General features: G+C 36.9%; 1 protein-coding gene across 9 annotated transcripts in view; it reads right to left on the bottom strand.

The window, feature by feature from the left end:
• CEP170 (centrosomal protein 170) overlaps positions 1–14596 on the bottom strand; it is a 154393-nt gene that overhangs the window by 92307 nt on the left and 47490 nt on the right. For 8 of the 9 annotated variants that reach the window (XM_055146761.1, XM_055146757.1, XM_055146758.1 and 5 more), the window contains exons 3-4: positions 8417–8506; positions 2205–2283 (exon numbers count right to left, since the gene is read on the bottom strand). In XM_055146761.1, coding sequence (XP_055002736.1) covers positions 2205–2283; positions 8417–8506 — 169 coding nt within the window. The remainder of the gene's footprint in view (positions 1–2204; positions 2284–8416; positions 8507–14596) is intronic. The other variant, XM_055146760.1, reaches the window with a different exon arrangement.

Below are 14596 nucleotides of genomic sequence, written 5' to 3'. Positions count from 1 at the left end.
GAACAGTCTTCATCCAACCTAAAGCAGTTTGTTAGTTGACAAAATATTTAACTTAATGAAATAAAATAGTAATTTAAATTTGGACTAATTACATACAAAACAAATGAAATATCGAAAATTTATTTTTGAAATATCATCCTAAATAACAGAACTCTTGTAACAGTCAGCAGTTCAATGTTTACTCATGAATATCATTTTGAAGTCATAAGCAGATGGAAATCTATTTTGTAACAACAAAATTAACTGAGCCTAAGATGAGGATTTAGATGAATAGTACTGGATCAAGGTTAAATTATCCTTAAAAAATCCTTCTTCAAATATGCCTATGTAGAATATCTGTATTTTAATTAAATATAAAGTTCTTAGAGAAAACTGCTTATGCTGGTAGAAATATTTTTAATTTTGTTCATCAAATCACTGGTGATTCTTTAACTTAGCATTGGTAAGTGGGCAGTCATGATCCATGTTCCTGTTCAGGTCTTAGGGTCATATTTTTTAACACAAAAAATTTTTAAAAACACTAAGCAATGTATTTAAAACAGGAAGAGCATTAAAACTGGAAAAAAAGAAGAATCAAACTAGAGCACAGAAATGGAGGGAATTCAGAAACTGGCATACATTCAAAAGCATAAGAACATTCAGTGCTGGTGTGGATGTGTGGAGAAAGGGACTCATTCACTACTGGTGGGAATGGCGACTAGTCCAGCATTTTTGGAAAACAATATGAGCATTCCTCAAAAAAGTAGAAATTGAGCTCCCACTGGACCTAATACCAGCAACACCACTTTGGGGAAACATACCCTGGGGGCCCAAATACACGCAGCAGAAACACCATCTGTTCGTCACAGCACTATTCACAATAATCAGAATCTGGTAACAACACTAGTGCTCCAGAACAGATGACTGGATTGAGAAACTATGGGGCCTCTACACAATGGAATACTTGCTATCAGGAAAATCAGGAAACATGTGGCCGTGAAATTTTCTTATAAATGAATGAACATGGAGAATACCATGCCAAGTGAAATGAGTCAGAGGGAGAGTGACATATATAGAATGTCTGCATTTATTTGCGGGATATTAAAAAAACACAGTATGAGACTAATATCCAAGGCCATAAAAAAAACATGATTGGAAGCTTGCCACAAGGCTGTGAGGGTGAAGGACAATTAGGATAGAGAAGGGACCAAAGAACTGAATGTTGAAAATATATAAAGGGATATACATGATAACCTTTCAGTACCTTTACTGCAAACATAATGCCCCAAAGTGAGGGCTGGGGGTGGGCGTTGGAGAGGGAGAATGCGGGGGAAGAGAGAGAGAGACAGAGAGAGAGAGGAAGAGAGAGACGGAGGGAGAGAGAGAGAGACAGAGGGGTGGAGAGAGAGAGGGAAACTAGAGACATTGGTGGTGGGAAATATACACTGGTAAACGGACGGGTGCTGGAACATTATACGAATGAAACTCAATCATGAACAACTTTGTGACTGCATATCTCTCTGTGGTTCAAAAAGAAAAAAAGAAAGTGGTAGACAGAGAATACATAAAATAGAATAAGGGCTGGAAGGAAAGGTACTGATAAAATTTTTCACTCTTCCTACAAATCTACCACTTTAGGGGGAAAAAAATCCCGGGATAAGATTAATTTAAAACCCTCCACTAGAGCAATAGCACAGCGGGCAGGGCGTTTGCCTTGCATGCAGTCGACCCGGGTTCGATTCCCAGCATCCCATATGGTCCCCTGAGCACCGCCAGGGGTGATTCCTGAGTGCATGAGCCAGGAGTAATCTCTGTGTATTGCCAGGTATGACCCAAAAAAGCAAAAAAAAATAAAATAAAAAATAAAAATGAATAAATAAATAAAACCCTCCACTAATCTTTATGCCCAATTATATTCTTTAATACCGAAATTACATTTACAATAGCACTGCAGGGAGACCTCTGCTGACTATACATAGAGGAGAGAAAAAAGCTAAGTCTATATTTTTTTAGGATTATTTTTAGGAACAAGCACAGTAACCAAAATAAATATACATGCAAATTAAATTACACATATAATTTAAGACTTATTTTTAAATATGAGAAGGCACACTCTCATATGCCTTTATTGTGAATTCTTACATCTCAAGAAACAACTTACAAATACTGGAGTTAAGTATTTTTGAATGAAATTAATGAATGTACAAAATTATATATAAGGATATCATATCCAAATCTCAGCTTATCTTCAAGTTTCAAGGTGATATAAGTCTGTTCTGGAATCCTTATATCATTTACAAAAGTCTGAAAAAAATAAATTAAATGTTAAATATTATTACACTTTACATAAACAAATATGACAGTGGCAAATAGACTATACATCTTATAGCTTGATAAATGATTTCATACTAAGTTTTACCACTGTTAATAGTAACAAGAAAAAACCAGGTTGCAGTTCCTCTAAGTCTCTGGACCATTCTGCCAACACAAATTTAGTTACCTTAAAATGGTGCCAACAAAAACTCCTACAATAAACTGACAATAAAGGGTAAAAAAATGCAACTCTCTCTCTCTCTCTTTATATATATATATGTATATATATATATAATCATTACATTTAATTCACGGCTTTTTACAAAATAATATTATTTAGTGTTTAGTATTATTTTACTCAAATTATTTCAAAATGTATTGCTGAAAAAAGAATATGACCCACTGTAGATTGCTATGAGTCCTTTGGGCTTTTAAAAGATACATTATGGGTATCTTATGATCTTGGTTTTGTTCTATATATAAAATAACTATGCTATTTATCTCCCAATTATTTCATATTTTTAAATCAAATATTTCTAAGTGAACATGATCAAAGAGAAAATTGGATAATGAACTCTTTTAGAACTTTTGGTAAAATTAATTCTAATACTTTTCATTTTAACCCCTATGCTCAAAACAGTATTTTTCAAGAAGTATCAAATATAAGATGATATACTTTACATTGCATATTTTACTCTTTACTCTCTTTGTTAGGTTCTACCATCACTGAGCTCATAATTTATACTTCTTTTCAAAGTCCAAATATAGGGGCTGGAGCAATAGCACAGCGGGTAGGGCGTTTGCCTTGCACGCAGCTGAACCTGGTTCGATTCCCAGCATCCCATATGGTCCCCTGAGCACGGCCAGGGGTAATGTCTGAGTGCAGAGCCAGGAGTGACCCCTGAGCATCGCTGGGTGTGACCCAAAAAGAAAAAAAAAAGGGCAAAGTCCAAATATATCTCAAGTGTTCAAGAGCCAGAGACGGTTGCTGGCTTTTCAAATGGAAGAAGCACAGAACTTAAAAAGAATCACAACTTGTGAAATGAATCACTAGCAAATCAACCATTTTTATTATTTTACTTCTCCAAATGCCATATCTTTGTATCCCTTGTGCCCTTTGTTTCACAATTATGACATGAATACGAACACGAGACAGAAATCACTCTACACCAGAAAGGAAAAAACTGATAGAAAATCTCTGGATAAATATAATCCTTGATCCATTTTCTTAATGTATTTTAACAGAATTTTTAACAGTATTTTCAAGGCTATCCTTTGATACTTATAAGTCGGCAAATGTTTGAGTAAACAACACTAAGTAGAAGGAAAGAGATGATATGAAAACAAAATTACTAACTCCAGTTGCTAGAGCATTACTACAGTTGATAGGGCACTTGCCTTGCATGAGACCAACCTGGGTTCAATCCTCAGCATCACATATAGTCTCTCACGCCCCTGAGTGCACAGCCAGACTAACCCCTGAGCAATGTCAAACCATCCCACCCCCAAAATTGCTTGCTCAATTATTTATAAATCCAAAAATACAAAACTAATTTGCAATTATAAATGAAGATGGCTATCCTCAACATAATTTCAAACTTTCAGTACTTTGAAAATAATGGAGTGAGGTGGATGCACTGGTGATGTGTGGTATTGGAATTATGTGCATGACATAAAAGGAAAAAAATTAAAGGGATCGAAAAGAGCATAAGAAGTTAAGGTGCCTGCCTTACCGACCCTGGCTTGGTTCCCAACAAAAGCTATGGATACAAGGATACTGCAGGAGCCAGCCCTGAGCAAAGAGCCAGAAATAGCACCTGCTACTGCAAGTATAGCCCCCATCACCACCCCAATCCCCAAATGCATTCTGTTCATGCAAGAGTAAGAAGAACTAGAAACAAAAAACTAGAACCATCTACAGATATTCTTGAAACCTGGAATCAACATTTATAGAGGGGGTAACTATCCCATGACAACTGATGAGCAGTGATATTCAAAGAACAATGCCTACTTTCCCCGCATTTTAAAAATTGTGGTTTTGGGGCTACACTCAGTACTCAGAGACTGCTCCTGGCTCCTGGGGATTAAATCTGGCTTGGCATCATGCAAGGCAAGCACCAGGCTGGCTGCACTACCTGTCTGGCTCTACTGCATTTTGTACTTTTAAAGCCAAGAAAATAAGGAATAAAATTTTGAGTTTATTATGCTTCATTTTAAATTTTGAATAGCTTTTCATTATCTTTCATCTTCTGTAAATTATCAGTAAAAAGAATTAAAGGGTGTACCTAACGCAGATGGTAAATGATGAGGATGATTTTCCCGGGACACTGGGAATTAATGATGTAGAGTATGCTAAAGTTATGGAATTCCTAATAATGTTATAGGCATCACTCATATTTCCCACATATCAACTTCAACATTGATATGTTGAAGTTAAAAAATATACTTTTATTTTTTCTGTTTCTTTTCTTCTTTCAGTATTATTGATATTTTTATATTTTTATATACTCAATTATGCATAAATTGACATTTTATTAGCCACTGTCACTGTCATCCCGTTGCTCATCGATTTGTTCGAGCGGGCACCAGTAACATCTCTCATTGAGAGACTTATTGTTACTATTTTTGGCATATCCAATACGCCACGGGTAGCTTGCCAGACTCTGCCGCGCGGGCTCGATTCTCTCAGTAGCTTGCCGGGCTCTCCGAGAGGGTCAGAGGAATCAAACTTGGGTCGCTGTGTGAAAGGCGAAAGCCCAACCGCTGTTAGCCACTAAGACTATATAAAAAAAATTACAAAAAGCTGCAACCTTAATTCAGCACAGATATAAATACCGGACAATACACCCCAACCTGATGATAATATATGAGTAATTATTATTTATGATCAATCTTAAATCTCAAGCTTTCAACATGCTTCACAGAAAGGTTGACTCCTTTCCTCCATTCCTAAGCAAAGAAAAAGCTTTAGGGATGGAAAAGTTTTCTTAAGGGCCTGGTGCTATAAAAGGAGGAAAATGAATCCCAAAGGGCATCAGGGAAAAATCATTTTAAGAAATCATCAATAAATAGCATTTAAATAAATTAAATATGGAAAAATAGTTTCGTGGGACCAGAGTGATAGTACAGCAGGTAAGACATTTGCCTTGCCCAAGCCAGGGGAGCTGAGTGTGGTCCCCTCAAAAAATAGATTGTTTATTCTTTTTTTTCGGTGAGGGGATGACTGGGCCATACCTGGTGGTGCTCAGGATTGACTCCTGGTTCTGAGCTCAGAGATCACTCCTGAGTGCTTAGAGGACGATATGGGATGTCAGGGGTCAAACCTGGATCAGTCATGTACAAGGCAAACATTCTACCCATTGTACTATCACTCTCCAGCCCCAAGTTTTTGTTTCTTATGTCATATTATTTGATCATAAGCTATATAGGTTTGGATTTCAAATTCCAGATGTAGGTGTTTCTCTTTATGAGAAATATCAAACTAACCTTAGATGTTAACTTATATTCTGTAGTTCTTTTTAACAAACCCCCAAAATTTTATATCTTATTAGGCTTTGAAAATACTTTAAAAATTTGATGTAATGCTTATTTATTGCTTTTCCAAAATAATAATGTTCAAGAGATCTATTTTATGAGACTTATAAATACAATATAACACTGTGGAAAAATACTTTTAGAAACAGATTTTAAAAGTTCTCTATCAGATTAAGTAGGTTTGTGCACTGTTCTGGATATTGTGATGTATAGAACATATGAACTCTTTAATACCTCATACAGAGATAGATATACAAAAGTAGATTTAATACAAGGCTGGTAGAAAAGCAAAAAGAGAGACTAGAACAAGCATTTTTAGGTATGGGAAACAAAGAGTAGTAATGCAAAGAGAAGCTGAGATTAAAAATTATTTCCAGATAATAAGAAAACTACCATTTTACAGGCATGTCAGGGGAATGTTGAAAGAAGTCTGAAGCTGAAAAAGTGAGTGATGTCAAAACTGAGGTATGTCTATTAAAATCTGAATAATGAAGATTTAATTATATGTGCCATGATAAATAAAGGCTTGATTAAACTAGTTAAAATATTCTGTTTAAAAAATTCTAAATCAGCTAACAGTCATTAGCATAGAACACACAGAATATTCATTCAGAACAGGAAAATACTTTATTGCATTAGCCAAATTTATAAATTTTTCACAGAATGTGTAATATGTTGTTGGGGCTGGACTGAGCTACCAGGGCGAGCCCATGTATACTGTACCCTACTACGGACAGGAACATAGGGACCCATGAAAATGGGCGAGACTTCTCGTGTGTCCTGACTGGTTTGGATGAAGCTGAACATTTTCCCCCTTCAAGCTGCCTTCAGAAAAATAATTTCAGAATACTGAAAAGAGCAGTTTTTCCTTCTCTCACAGAAGCCTGGCTGGTCTTTGACATGCAGATGGCGTTAGCCAGGCCTGACCTTTGATATTGTAAATTGTAGATTTCAGGTGCAGGCCCAGCTTTGTCTTTGGGATGTAAATCCACGTGCCTGTAGAAGGTTTCAGTTCCGGTTTTGTATCTTTCCCTTCTGAGTTCTGTATTCTTTTCCCGAGGCTATAGGCCTACCCATACAAGGAAACAATATGTTTCCATTGTCTCAATGTTCTCCCTGTAACATTTTTTGATGCCTTTGGTGACGTCACTATATTGCGCCCTTTAGAGGTACCATGATCAATAAAAGGAGGTCCACGAGGCCCTCTACCTTTGCTAAGAGCCAGAGAGAGCCTTAGTCCTCCAATCAGTGATTATTTCTTCCGCGTTCCTATCTCAGCGCCTCCGATTGCAGAACGTTCACGCAACAATATGTATTTTTAAAATAAGTAGCAGCTAAAAGCAGTTGAAATATATTATTTCTGATAAATGTTAAGAATTTGAACATTACTAATATGAGTAAAACTTTATATGCTTATGTTAGTAGATCCATACAAAAACTGAGAAGTAGAAAGAATAAGATAAATTACACATATCTGTATTCTTCTGTTGTGTGATAATGTAATTCTCCCTATGGAAAAAATATAGTGGTTTTGAGATATATTGTTTCTGATGAATTCATTTTACTCTATTTATTTTTGTTGGTTTTGGGGCCATTTTACTCTATTTATTTTTATTTGTTTCCCTGGCTCTGAGCTCAGGGATTATTCATGGCAGGGTTAAATTCAGAAGCAATATGTGGTATGGGCTAGAGCAGGGGTTAGAGCAATAGCACAGCAGGTAGGGCATTTGCCTTGCACATAGCTGACCCGAGTTTGATTCCCAGCATCCCATATGGTTCCCTGAGCACCGCCAGGAGTAATTCCCGAGTGTAAAGCCAGGAGTAGCCCCTGTGCGTCACCAAGTGTGACCTAAAAAGCCAGAAAATAAATAAATAAAATTTGTGGTATGGGGGATCAAACCCTAGCAGGCCTCATGCAAAGGAAATGTTCCCTATCCACTGCACTGTCACTCTTGTATTTAAGATAGCAGAAATAAAATAAAATTTTTCTCCTCAATTTGGTACCAAATGACGTTTCAATCTCTCTTATTTTCTCTTTTTTTTTTTTTGGAGGGCAGGGGTGGGGGACACACCTGGTGGTGCTCAGATCTTATTCCTAGCTCTACATCCAGGGATCACTCCTAGTGGGGGCATAGGATATATGGAATGCTGAGGATAGAATCCAGGTTGGTTGTGTGTAGCAAGTGCCCTATCTACTTTACTATTGCTTTAGCCCCTCCCTCTTTATTTTTTAACATTGACCCATATGTCTTCTAAGAGTACTTTTTAGCTTTCTTATTGCCAAAGCTTTCCATAGTTTTTCCACATATAACTTCAAACCACTCAGTGACATCAAACTTTCATATCATCATCTTAAAAACTTCTTTTTCAATTGCTATGAATATCAAGCAACCTATGGATTTCTATACTGCCATCAGTTTCATGGGAACATAAACTATTTTCATAAGCTATGATTTCTGGAGTATTATGTACCTAATAAAGATCAAAAAGTAACACAAAAAGGAAATAAAATAAAAACAAGAAATGTAATATATTTTGTCATAATATTAAAGTCCCAAACTACATAAAAAAAAGTAAACTCTAAACTTACCCCATTTAGGCTGCCCAAATCTTTCACTAGGTGTTCATCAGAAGAGGCATCATAATTGATTACAGCATGTTGCTTATCCACACTACGAGACTGAAAGAATTTTTTATGTCAATATAAGAATATGTTAGAATAAATAACTACATGCTAGATTAAATACAAGACTATTTAAGATCAAAGTAGGCTAAGAACACAATTTATTTTCTAAACACAATTTATTTTCTAAAGATGAAAGCAGCCAATATTGTAAGTCTATCAAATTCAGACCTCTACTTCTAAAAGAACTTAAATCAGATTGTTTTGTTGAACCCGTCAATTTTTTTATGATTTATAAATATATTACTTATATAATCATATAATTATAGTATATAACATATTTATGCTATAATAATATGTAAATACATAATACATAATTTATAATGTATGTAGAAATACATTTTTTTGGTGGTGCCAGATATTGAAACCAGGGCCTCAAACATGCAAGTTAAGTGTTCTAACATTAAGTTCCAATACAAATTGCATATTGTTTAAAATATTTTATTGGGGAAAATACATATCCTCTATTGTTGCCCAAATATTTAAAGCAAAGGGAGAAAATGTAATATGTTCTTTAATATATTCTTTAATAAAACTACCCTACTTAGAATATTCTAGAATAAAATGCATGAACAAGTTCTACAAAAGAAAAATGAAGCCAAAGAAAGAGGAAAAATCACATGCAAATATATAAAATTATGTTCCTGAGTTTCTTTAGAAGTTATCTTTTGTTCTACCCCTCCCCTTTCACTTCTCCTCCCTCTCTCATTCTTTGTCAAGTTGTGGGATGAAACTGAAAAACACTGAACTTAAACCCAATAAACATTTCTTACACAGTTAATATGTAAGTCATGACAGTGTGGCAGGAGTCTACAGGAGTGTGGAATGTGGGAATGTGAGGCACTGTGGTAAGAGAGGAGGGTGGGAGGGCTTGGGTGAAGCTTAAAGGACACCTAATAGTTCCCTGGGCAAAGTTCTAGCCAACCAGACAGTGGAGAAAGGAATGTCTAATCTCGTATAGCCCTGCTTGCTGCTTCTGTAACTATGCTTGCTGAGGGCTAGGGGTATTCAAACTCCTTGTCTTTTGGTTTATCTCCCTTGGCTTATCACTGGATATAAATCCTCTGAACTAGTGTGGACGAGCTCAATAAAGTTGCTTCCTAAGAAAGTCCTGGTGCCTCTACCTCTTAATTGAGTGTCCTGTAAAAATAAACTAAAAGACAAAGTCATCAAAAATGGAAAAAAAATATGACTTCCTTCTAGAAATATGACCTCCTACAAAATGTAAGTTGATCGAACTTAAAGACAAAGATCAAACTTAACGACAAAGACTCTTTGTTTGGGGTCAGAGAGATGGTATAGTGGGGAAGGTGGCTGCCTTGCATGTAGCTGAACCAGGCTGTAACTCTGGTACCCTGCCTGCTAGGAGTGATTCTTTAAGACAGAGCCAGAAGCAAGCACTGAGCACTACCAGGGCTTAAAAAAACAAACCAAACCAAACAACAAAAAACTTTATTTTCATCAGAAAATCTCTGAGGTGTATGACTCAAGGCCAATTGTCACCCAGAAGACTGGTGAGACACGTAAACATAGATAATCTTTAACTAAGAGCAGAAATCATTACTACAACCTTGAGTGGAAATTAACCTACGGAAATTAACCTAGACCCATTTAATTCCCTTGGGGGTGGAAGGGAGAGAGGGGGGAGGAGAGAGAGAGAGAGAGAGAGAGAGAGAGAGAGAGAGAGAGACAGAGACAGAGACAGAGACAGAGACAGAGACAGAGACAGAGAGACAGAGACACAGGCACAGACAGACAGACAGCGTTGTGGGGACAATTTCACTTTCATGAGTTTTATTGCCACAAGTCCCAAAAGGATATCTGGATAATGACAGGGAAAAAAATCTTCCTATACTTCTGGTGGGGTAGGTAACCTTTTGGAAAAACACCCAGATAGTCAGTTCTCACTAATGACCTCTCTGAAGTAAAAGTACTTCACTAAACTCAAGTCAAAGGACCCTCTAGCAAGAGAACTAATTACAGCTATTTGGAATGTCTCATTCCCTCCCTAGAACCATATCTAGTCATCAACAGGGACTTAAACACATAGACAATTCATCAAGGAATTATGATAGAGTATAACTATAGTTTTGTAGCTTTATAAAGCTCAAAACCATTTAAAGAGTCTAGGGAAATGTAGAGACATTAAAACAGGGACACTAAAATAAATGTCACCTCCTGTTAGCTACAGCTACAGCTAACAGAAACAGTATAAATCGTATACAGCCTACATAAATTTAAAAATAACTAATAAAATAAAGATATAAATTCTAGTTGAAATAATCCTTTCCAAATATGTATTACTAATTACTTTCCCAGAGAGCAAAATTTTCCTAAAACTAGCCTTTTTTTATTCCTTCTGAAATAGAAAAAGCGTTAAAATAACAGAAAAAAAGTAAGTAAAAACATTCATCAAAAATGCACTCTTAAAGATTTTAAAGATTGTAAAGTCTGCCTTTTGATTTTGTTTTGTTTGCTCTGAAATCCATTTCTCTAGGAAAAATGGCAAATTCTGAACTAAAGAGTAATTTTATTTATATAAGTGTCCACTTCTTGACAATGTGTCTGAAAAGCTATCTAATGTTATATGGCAGGCACTGGCCCTCCAGCTCTTATCCTCAGGCAGTTAGTACAGAAAGCAAGGGACTGAAGACTGAATGGCCTAAATTAAAAAAGACTGCAGTTAATGGAAAGACAAGGGAAAAAGGTGGTGGGAAGGGCAAGGAAGCTCCCAGATTATTCGAGGGGTATCCTGAAGGATTCCAAAGGCAGAAACCTTTCCCCTTGGATACCTTTATAACAAAGCATGAGTGGGTGAGCATTTCTTCACGGAGCTTAAAGGAGATGGCCTGGCCATGATTATCTTCTGGTGTCACCTAAATAATGTGTTCATCAAGGACATCAGGCAGTCTTGGTCACTGAGCTTATCAGGCATCAACTTGACATACCCTTCTGACATTTCATACCAATAGTTCTTTTTCTCAGGGCCACATTATAGTCTTGCCTTGCCGGTTCCCCTATTGCTCCTTTCTTAAAATTAAAACTGTTAGCAACTGTGAAAATTTTGTAATAAAAAAATAAAAACAAAATCTAGAAATTTCACATACCTTAGTATCCCCTGCCTTGACTCAGCACATAACCACCTAAAAGGTTTGTGAGAAGGCAACCTGTGGGAACAGGTAAACTGCAGCAGGTAAACTGCAGCCCCTAACATGTTGGGAAAAAAATATCTTTCCTCTAAATCCTAAGTAAAATACCTCTTGGCTGCTTATAGTGAACTCATACTGGCATAGTCTGGCTATCCACATCTACTACATTGTGCTAGCACTCAGTCAAGCCTAGCTCCAAACACCATTCCTACAAAATCTTTATTTTAATATTAATTTTTATTTTAATTGAATCACTATGATAGAGCATTACAAAGCTCTTCATGATTGGTTTCAGTCACACAATGTTCCAATACCCATCTCTCCACCAGTGTAATTTCCCAGCACCAATGCTCCCAGATTCCCTCCCACCCCCCAACTCTATAGAGGGCCTCTCTCTCTTTCTTCCTCTCTCCCTCTCCCTCCCTCTCTCTCTCCACATACTGCAACGCAGATGCTGAAAGGTTATCATGTATATCCCTTTACCTACTTTCAACACTCAGTTCTTGTCCAGAGTAATCATTTCCAACTAGTGTTGGCATAATGGACGCTCCTATATCTTAACTACCCTCTACTCCCCACATCCTTATGGTAATTTCCAACCACTGACCAGTCCTCCTGGCCCATTTATCCTGGCCTTAAAAATTCCTTTCATACTCTTTTTCTTTTATATCCCACACATGAATGCAGTTATTCTATATCTGTCCCTCTCATCTGACTCATTTCACTCAATATGATACTCTCTATGTCCATCCATTTATAGGCAAATTTCATGACCTAATTTTTCCTAATAGCTGCGTAGTGTTCCATTGTGCAGATGTATCATAGTTTCTTTATCCAGTCATTTGTTCTCTGGTACTCAGATTGTTCATTGCAGCACTACTCACAATAATCTGGAAATTCCTATAAAATCTTACAAAGGTAGTGGGGGGTTGGTGGCAATATTATAAAAATCTAAACACAAAAGAAGTAGAATGGTCAATGACATTGAATGCCTCCTGGAACCAGCAAAAGAAACTGTTATCCACCTAGAAATGACAAACTGGGTTAGAGATCTTTGTCAGAGAATGAAGAGGGCATCAACCAGCTGGCCTCCCCGAAAACTCCCTTGAGGAAGGGCATGAATGAAAAAGTGGAAAGACTACAATTCATACTGCCAGAGGCAAAATTTGTTGAAGATAAAAGTCCTAAAGACTCCACCAGTAAAACCAGCTATATAAACTGTCAATAAGGAACTGAGAAAGGAAATGTTGTGAATGTTCTAATGAGCTTAAAGAAACAGATGTACAGACGATGAACCCAAAGGATGTATGAGAAAACTAAAATCAGAAATAACAGAACTAAAGACTTTGATAGGTTATGACAAATTCAGTGGAAAGTTTTAGCAGCAAAGGAGTAACAACTCAGGACAAAAATCAGTGATTTTCAAGATGAAAAACAGAAAACCTCTATAAGACAGCTGAAGATGAGGAAAAAGCCTCAAAGTAAATGAGCAACAGACAAAAGGAACTTTGGGATAAATTCAAGAATCATCGGTGTCCCATCGGGCCAGGAAAACAACTTCGATGAATAATCAATTGTCAAAGAAATCATGATGAGAAGTTCCCAGAGTTGAGGCATGCATGTACCCAGATTCAGGAGACCAGAAAGGCAGCAACTGAATAAAAATACATGAAGACATACCCTAGACAGAATAAGAGCCAAAGATAGAGAGGAAATATTAAAAGAAGTGAAACCAATGAAAGAAATTACATAAAAAGGAGCATCCTTAAGATTTAGACATATGAATGTTCCAGGAGAAATTCCATGACCAGTGTCTAACTCCCTCCACCAATGTTCCCATGCTCCCTCCCACATCCGCTCTATCTCCTTAGGCTGTGATCTTGACAGACAATTATTCTTAAGTTTGGTTGTTCAAGTTTGGATCTGATGTTTTCAGTGTTGCTGACTCTGGTTTATATATTTAACTCTATAATTTTTTTGACACAACTGATATACCTCAATCTCCCTGACCCCTTGACCCCCACTGCTTCTCATCTATAATTTTATAACACAACAGGTATACCTGAATCCCCATGACCCCTGCCCACCATTGTTTCTCATATATCTCTTCTTCCCGTCCACTCCAAGCAACCACATGCCTGCTGAATCTCATTCTTCTGTCCCATGCCTCATATCACCCCCCTACCACCCCCACCCCGGCAAGGGATTAACCTCTCCTCACATGAGTTTATTCTCTAAACCTAGATAAGTGCACTTATGAGCCAGACCTGCCCCTCACTGCTCTAAAACCCCATCCTCTTGTCCTGCACCACTGCATCCTCCTTTTAAGTCCGATATTAGCCCCATCGCATGTCTGTCTATTCTCTAAACCCCCTATATCCAAGAGAGTAGATAGCCTTAAATTTCAGTTAACCCAACCAAGTAACTAATTGACAATGATCTGGACAAATTAAAATAACATTGCACAGTAAGGAAATAACCTGAATAGCAGAAGCAATTTAGTAGACACTTAGTAAAAACAACAAATCAGTTCTCAAGTAGCAGGTAATCTAAACTTTCACCATTAATACCCACAAAATTTGAAGAACAATGGGGAAACTAAGGAACTCAGTTGCAATTACAGACAGGGAAAGAAACACAGGCAAGTCCCCAACTTGTCAAAATGCAAGAGCCTGCACAATCAGAACCTAAAATGAACATGCACTGCACTGGAAACAGAAATTAACCAAAATACTTGTCAGCTAAATTTAGCAATCCCTAGATGAGAAATTCAACCAAGTCAAAGAATAACTTTTTCAGAGTATGAGACATTCCATATAAATTGCATTTAAGGAGCTAGAGAACACACTTAACAAGTCACACCAGCAGAATCTCACAGGGGGAGAAAATAAAGATAAACTGGAAGATAAAATACAACCCAGCATTTGATAAGAAGTCT

Source organism: Sorex araneus, chromosome 9 (genome assembly GCF_027595985.1).
Source record: "Sorex araneus isolate mSorAra2 chromosome 9, mSorAra2.pri, whole genome shotgun sequence".
Taxonomy (NCBI): domain Eukaryota; kingdom Metazoa; phylum Chordata; class Mammalia; order Eulipotyphla; family Soricidae; genus Sorex; species Sorex araneus.
Note: the sequence above shows the minus strand (reverse complement) of the source record. Positions and strands in the feature narration are given on the sequence as shown.